The sequence below is a fragment of the Callorhinus ursinus genome, unplaced genomic scaffold (genome assembly GCF_003265705.2).
Source record: "Callorhinus ursinus isolate GAN/ISIS: 27379988/994484 unplaced genomic scaffold, GSC_fseal_2.0 scaffold49, whole genome shotgun sequence".
Lineage (NCBI taxonomy): Eukaryota > Metazoa > Chordata > Mammalia > Carnivora > Otariidae > Callorhinus > Callorhinus ursinus.
In genome coordinates this window covers 4,556,947-4,563,996 of record NW_027397111.1, presented here as the reverse complement: position 1 = coordinate 4,563,996, position 7,050 = coordinate 4,556,947, and the positions used below count along the sequence as shown (strand labels likewise).

Here is a 7,050-nt window from a genome sequence, read left to right as displayed (position 1 = left end):
TCTGGGGCTGTGAAACTTGTTTCTTTTCTCTTCTTGACCACATCTGGATACTGGACATGTCAGAAACTGTCACGGTCCTCACTAGTGTTCTCCTATGGAGGTGGGAGGCTCTCCTAAAGAGCTCGTGACTGGGGTTTAGGCCCCGAAATCTTGCTAGAATTAGGCGCCTCCGGCCAAGAAGGCTGTGCGAAGCCAAGGCTATGTGGGGAGCCACCGACATTGACCATACGGGGAACCTGGAGCGGTCTCTGAAGATCCCACTCACACCTAGACCTCCCCATCTCTACACTTGCTCGAGGAGCTCACGGCCCCTCTACTTCTCCCAAAATGTGTAAATATTGCTTCCTGATGAGGAGGGCTGGAAGGCCTTCCGCGTTCCAGGCACGCGGCGCTTACTGCTCCCAGCTGGGGGTCGCGCGATGCGGTCGGAGAGTCTGTTAGAGACGCGGCGCATCTTGGTTTCTTCGTCTGCGCAAAAGACACTTCCCAGACGGCGCGGCCTTGAAGGACCGGGGGGGCGCCGGGAAAGGTGATAAAGTCCAGGTGCGTACAGCTAGCTCTTCACGCAAGGAGGGAAGCCAGTGGGCCGACGGAGACGCCCCGCCTAGGCACGGGCTCCAGCCCTTGAGCAGAAGGGTCTCCGAGTCCTCCGTCGTACCGATGCGAAACCGTACGGAGCGTCCGCGGAAGGGGCCAAGATTCCCGCCGCGGGCAGCCGCACAGAGGCCTTGGACAGGGCGCTCCGGGAGCGGCGAGGCTGCGAGGGGCGGGTCTGGGCGCTGCGCCTCCCGCGCTCCGGCCGCAGTTCTGGGCGCTGGGGGCGGGCGGGGGAGGAGCCATGTGGGGAGGAGCAAAGCCTGGAGGCCCCGGGAACCTTGGGCAGAGCCAGAGCGGCGAGAGCCGGATCCCGGGCGCACGGCCCCGGGAGAGCGCGCCGTCCGGGCCGAGCGCCGCGGCGGGTTCCGTGCGCAACCGGCCAGAAGGACTAGGGCTAACGGGGCGAGGCTCCCAGGCTCCTAAACCGTCGCAGAGCTGCTGGGCTGCCCGCCGCCCCCGCCGCCCCGCCGGGGCCCAGCCCGACCCGCCACCTGCGTCCCGGTTGCGCCATGGATCCTTCGGAGAAGAAGATCTCGGTGTGGATCTGCCAGGAGGAGAAGCTGGTGTCTGGTCTCTCTCGCCGCACCACCTGCTCGGACGTGGTGCGGGTGCTGTTGGAGGACGGCTGCCGGCGGCGACGGAGGCAGCGGCGGGGCCGGCGGCGGGGGGCGGCCGGCGACTCGCCAGACCGGGAGGAGCTGCGGGAGCTCCTGGACGAGGACGACGGGGACGACGACGAGGCGCTGCCGCAAGGCATGCTGTGCGGGCCCCCGCAGTGCTATTGCATCGTGGAGAAGTGGCGGGGCTTTGAGCGCATCCTGCCGAACAAGACGCGCATCTTGCGCCTCTGGGCCGCCTGGGGCGACGAGCAAGAGAATGTGCGCTTCGTGCTGGTGCGCAGCGAGGCGTCACTACCCAACGCGGGCCCCCGCAGCGCCGAGGCGCGCGTCGTGCTCAGTCGCGAGCGCCCCTGCTCGGCCCGGGCGGTCCCGGCGCGGCCCAGCCTGGCGCTGACCCAGGAGAAGCAGCGGCGAGTGGTGCGCAAGGCCTTCCGCAAGCTGGCCAAGCTCAACCGGCGGCGCCAGCAGCAGCCGTCGTCGCCCTGTTCGTCCGCTTCGTCGTCCACCGCCTCGTCGTGTTCGTCTTCGCCGCGGGCCACGGAGAGCGCAGCCGTGGAGCGCATGGAGACGCTGGTGCATTTGGTGCTCTCACAGGACCACACCATCCGTCAACAGGTGCAGCGGCTCCGGGAGCTGGATCGCGAGATCGATCGCTATGAGGCCAAGGTGCACCTGGACCGCGTGCAGCGACACGGAGTCAACTACGTGCAGGACACTTACTTGGTGGGCGCCGGCATCGAGGTCGACGGGCCCAGCCCGGGAGAGGAGCCGGAGGCGGCTGCGGCTCCCCTGGACGGCGAGGCGCAGGCGACCGCGCTGGAGGAGCTGGCCCGGCGGTGCGACGACCTGCTGCGCCTGCAGGAGCAGCGAGCCCAGCAGGAGGAGTTGCTCGAGCGCCTCTCAGCCGAGATTCAGGAGGAGCTGAACCAGAGGTGGATGCGGAGGCGCCAGGAGGAGCTCGCGGCGCAGGAGGAGCCCCTGGAGCCTGACGGCGGCCTCGACGGCGAGCTGCTGCTGGAGCAGGAGCGGGTCAGGACGCAGCTCAGCACCAGCCTCTACATCGGGCTCCGGCTCAACACGGACCTGGAGGCCGTCAAGTCGGATTTGGATTACAGCCAGCAGCAGTGGGACAGCAAGGAGCGCGAGCTGCAGGGCCTTCTCCAGACTTTGCACACGATGGAGCTGACGGTGGCGCCCGATGGGACTCTCGGCTCTGGCGGACACTCCCGGGAGCCCCGGCCCCAGGGCTGCGCCGAGGTGTGGGTGGATCAGGCCCGCGGACTGGCCAAAAGCTGTCCTGGCAACGACGAGGACTCGGATACCGGGCTGAGCTCTATGCACAGCCAGGACTCGGACTCGGTGCCTGTGTGCGAATCTCTTGTGTAAGAGGAGCAGGGTGGGAGAGGGGGACGACCCTTCTCCCTTCCTCGCAGAAAGCACTGGCATGGCGGGCTCAGGGACTTGAAACCAGGCTGGGGGTGGGCAGGGGAGCCTTGCCTGGCAGCAGCGCTCCCACCGGGCGGGCGGGGGCGGGGGGCTGGGGACACCTGTCCTGCGAGGGCGCTCCTCTGTTTCCCCAGTGAGTATAGAGGGGTGCGGGACAGGGAGGCCAGGTCTCCATTCCAAGCGCTTTCTGGGGAAGGAAGGAGGGAGGTGGTGAGAACCACCTGTACGGGAAAACAAAAGCCCCAGGGAAACTGACGTGGTCCGAACCCATTTTCAAAAAAAAAAAAAGAGAGAGAGAGAGAAAGTATTATGAAGATTTCAGCAATCTTCTGTACGGGAAGGACTGATGGCAGCTAGAACTTTAGTTTGTGGCATGAAGTGCTTTTAAAAGAAACTCTTGGATGAAAAGGAAATTCCTTGAATGTTAATTGTGACTGTGAACGTGTTAAAACTAGCCAAAGAGGAGTGCTGGTGTTGGTCTCAGCCTTACTTACATCTCCGATAAAACCCGCAGGCACCCAAATCCTGGCTCTTTACCTTTCTGCAGACTGGGGAATTACCCCTCTGCTAAACTGCTCATCTTTTATTTTCCTTCAAAGGCTGAGCTGTATGGAAGTCTAACCCTGCATTTCCTCCTTGCAAATACAGTATGTGTTAAAATAGAATCCTTTCCCTAAAATAACCTTTTATTATTACAAAAGCCAAACATAACGCTTTTGAGATAGAGAAGCATGGCAGACATAATCCCTGGTTACTGTTTAATCGAGACCCTTTGGGATTTGCCCCTGCAAAGGGACCTGTGCTGTCCTTTCTTTTCATTCATGTTGTCGCTTCATCCACTGAATCACTGCTACTCCAAGAAAAATAAAAGGGAAGTTGCAGAATTCAAGTGAAGTGCAACTAAAGTTGCTATTTAATGAGCACTCTGGCTGAAACGGAGACTTGAAAGCAAAGATCTTTGTTAGTGTTCAGCTTTTGAACTAAGCTATATGATTAAAACCAACCATGACCTCAAGGTATTTTTACCCCAACCCAAGTCTAACTTCAGTAGCTTTGGTCAGAGATTAATTAGTTACTTGTCCAAGCCTAAACTGAGAGTGCAAATATCAACGTTTACTAGATAAGGCCCCCAAAAGAAAACGTAAAATAAAACAATCTAATAGTACACCGTGGGTGAGCAATTTGATAAACCAGGGCATGTAGCCACAGATAAATGCATAGAAAAGTAAGCTTAAAGGTGACTTGAATTACTCTGGTCTGGCTCATGCCTTTACACACACCTGGAGATACAAGTGCAACACCTCTCTCTTAATAGCTGGTGATGGAGCCCTGGTGGGGACGCAATGTAATTGTTCCAGTTATTTCAATGAAAAGTTATCAGTTGTAGCTAGTTGTTGCCCCGTGGAAGGAGCCTGTTGGCCCTGTTCCCTCTGGAGCTCAGGACTTCTGAGGAATGTGGGATCTAATCTGTCCTGAGGAGGTATTAACAATGGGGTGTGTGTGTGGTACCAGCCTGCTGCAGAAGCCTGGTATCAGCCTAACCATGGAGGGGCTGGCTTCAGTTTCAACACCACATGTGAAGATAACTTAAAAGGTCTTGCTTTATCAAGGAATTTCTTTCCTTGGAGAGATTCTCTGTCTGCTTCTTGCCAACGGGGACCTGCCCACCTGACCCCTTCAAACCATTTGAGCTGTCTCCTTTTTGGAGACAACCCTCCTCCCTCCCCCATGCTATTACAGCACACGTGGATATTTCAGATTTTCAAGTAAAATGGGAATGAAATGGCCGTTTTCTTAATTGATGTTTTCAAAAGGCATTAGCTGGCATAATTATGGTTTTTTACTTTCGTCGGATGCAGAAAACATCTATGCATTTGGTCTTGATTGATTAAATGATTAAAATGAGGAGGGGACCAAAAGAAAGCCACTGTCCCTAGATGATCATTTGATCTGGTAAACACAAAGCCTAATGATAGCTTCCCTTTTGAGGCAGAGGTAAAATCCTCATTAGAGTGTGACAAACGCTACTTGTCTGAATGGTTTATGCTGGCAATGGGCTGACCTGGTGGTTTTAAAATTATTGTCCTTTTTTTTTTTGTCCCCCAGAGTGGTAGGGGAGGTGGTTCTTAGATGTTTATTAACTCAAAAGAGAACACAGAAGTTGGCAGAACAGGACGGCCTGGCAGAAAGGGGCTGTTTTCCTTTTCACTATTATTATTTTAAACTCTGACAGGCTGCTGACATCAGCAAATATGCCTGAAGCCTGTAAAGCAAATTAAGCCACATCACAGGGAGAAGGCCTGTGGGATTCTCTGGTGCCTTCTTTCCAGAACCTTCCTGTCCTGTCCACCTGAAGATGCTTCTCCAGTCAACTCTTCAGGCAGCGTGGAGGCTCTGTTTATAACAAACGGCAGCCCATTTCTTCTTTCATCCAAATCAATTATGTCCCCAAAAGGCACTCTGTGTGGGTAGGAGAAAGGAGAAGGGGGGGAAGGGGTGCCAAAATAGGAGACAATAGCTCCTTTTACTAAGAGCTTTCGCAAGGCTGAGAGAGGCGGAGTATGGATACAAAAAGGACCAACCCAACACCTGTGCCTAGAAAGTGCCTAATAGATTCTAGATGTTGAAAAAACATGATTTCACTTAAAAAATAATCATCCTGGCACTAAGAATGAGAATGAATATATCGAGGTGAAAGCCTCAGCACTAAGGATGTCAGAGCCCCTGGGAGAAGTGACCTGGTATCTGAGCAGAACGGAAATCCTGGGGAGGAACCAGCAAGCTCGCGGAGGAAACTGATAGAATGTATCATGGCTTTGATCTTAAGCATCTCTTTCTCAGCCATCTCCCAAACCCGGAAGATTTCATCTGGTATCTCTGTGTGTTTGCTTATAAAACGTGATGATGATAATTTGCTAATTAGACAAGTTACATACTATGGTCCTTAAGATGAACCTGAAAATAGCAATAGTAAAAAGAAAGAAAACTCACTCAAGATCCTTTTCACTGCTAAAATTTGACGTATTTTCCTTCCTGACCTTTTGAATTGTGAAGGTTTCATATTTTGCTTCTTTTTTAAGAAAATAATTTAAATGAACTTGTATAGATGCTTTTATGGTCAGGTTTTGACTTTGTAAAGGCTCTATCCGTCTGTTGGATGTTCCATTGTGCCTGTAACTCTTCTCAAGTAAGTAGGTTGTACCTGATATTATTTTACTATTATAACATAACACTGTGATAGGCTTCTTTGGGCATGTGTACATTTTCCCCAGTAAAATGGAAAGAGACTTCCCAGGTCAAAGAGTACAAACATTTAAGGACTTGATACTTAATTGCCAAATTGCTTTTCGAAAATTTGTTCTAATAACAACCTGCTATGGGTGATGGGGCCTATTTCCCCACACCTTGGCTTTCATTAGATACTACATTTTGTTAAGAAAACATTTTAACCAGAATTAATTAATTAGTACTTTGTGGCTCTTGGAATGCAGGGCTGGCAACCACTGGCTTAAAATATCCTTACAACAGAAATGTGGATCGTCTGACCAGAAGTGTTAAGAGGATGTGGTGCTTTCTCTCCTTCCTGTTTTCCTTGTCTTCCCTGAGCACCTGCTTTGGAATAGCGATCTTGTCTCCTATCAGAGCTTGCCAACAATCTGAGCAGGAGGGGCAGAACTCCACATGAGCAAGAGCAGGAGAATTAACACGTAAGAGAAACAGATTTATAAAAAGTAAATGTTCTTTAACTTTTTTTCATCTTTAGTCCATGAGAAAAGGTTATTCTTAGAAGATGATGTTATAACATGTATTTGATTTTGTGCTTCTCCCTACCCACTCCTATTAAAAATTAAATCAAAATAAAATAAATACATTAGCCCACTATTAACAGCCTCTCAAGAACAGTTTTGATTTTTCCAGGAATTTCTTTCTACCTATGAAATAACACCTGAGCTCATCTTTGAATTCTTGGAAAGGGAAAATTTGGCCATGAAAATTTGTAAAGTTTCCTGTGTGGAAATGTTTGTGAAACGGATTGTCCTAAACAGAAAGAAAGGAGGACAAGGAGAAACTATTTTTTGCTGAGTACTTTCCAAACGCCAAATCCTTGTGCTGAGTATTGTCACATGCATTTCCTCTGCATTCATCTTGTGAGATAGAACTCTCTAACTTCTAATTTCTTTTTAATATTTTATTTATTTATTTGAGAGAGAGAGCATGGGCAGTGGGGAGGGGCAGAAGGAGAGGGAGAAGCAGGCTGCCCGCCGAGCAGGGAGCTCGATATGGGGCTCGATCCCAGGACCCTGGGATCATGACCTGAGCCGAAGGCAGATGCTTAATCTACTGAGCCCCCCTAACCTCCAGTTTTTACAGATAAAGACACTAAGGC

At 52.0% G+C, this 7,050-nt stretch overlaps 1 protein-coding gene across 1 annotated transcript; it reads left to right on the top strand.

Moving 5' to 3' along the window:
- Nucleotides 1-645: 645 nt before the first annotated feature.
- On the top strand, nt 646-5,450 carry RASSF10 (Ras association domain family member 10). Its single transcript, XM_073882895.1, has one exon. It carries the CDS (start codon nt 1,107-1,109, stop codon nt 2,601-2,603), a length of 1,497 nt encoding a protein of 498 aa, XP_073738996.1. The 5' UTR covers nt 646-1,106; the 3' UTR covers nt 2,604-5,450.
- The last annotated feature ends 1,600 nt before the right edge of the window (nt 5,451-7,050 follow it).

Bases quoted from the DNA above. Each gene is read 5' to 3' on its own strand.
- RASSF10 (XM_073882895.1), top strand. From the start codon at position 1,107: ATGGATCCTTCGGAGAAGAAGATCTCGGTGTGGATCTGCCAGGAGGAG.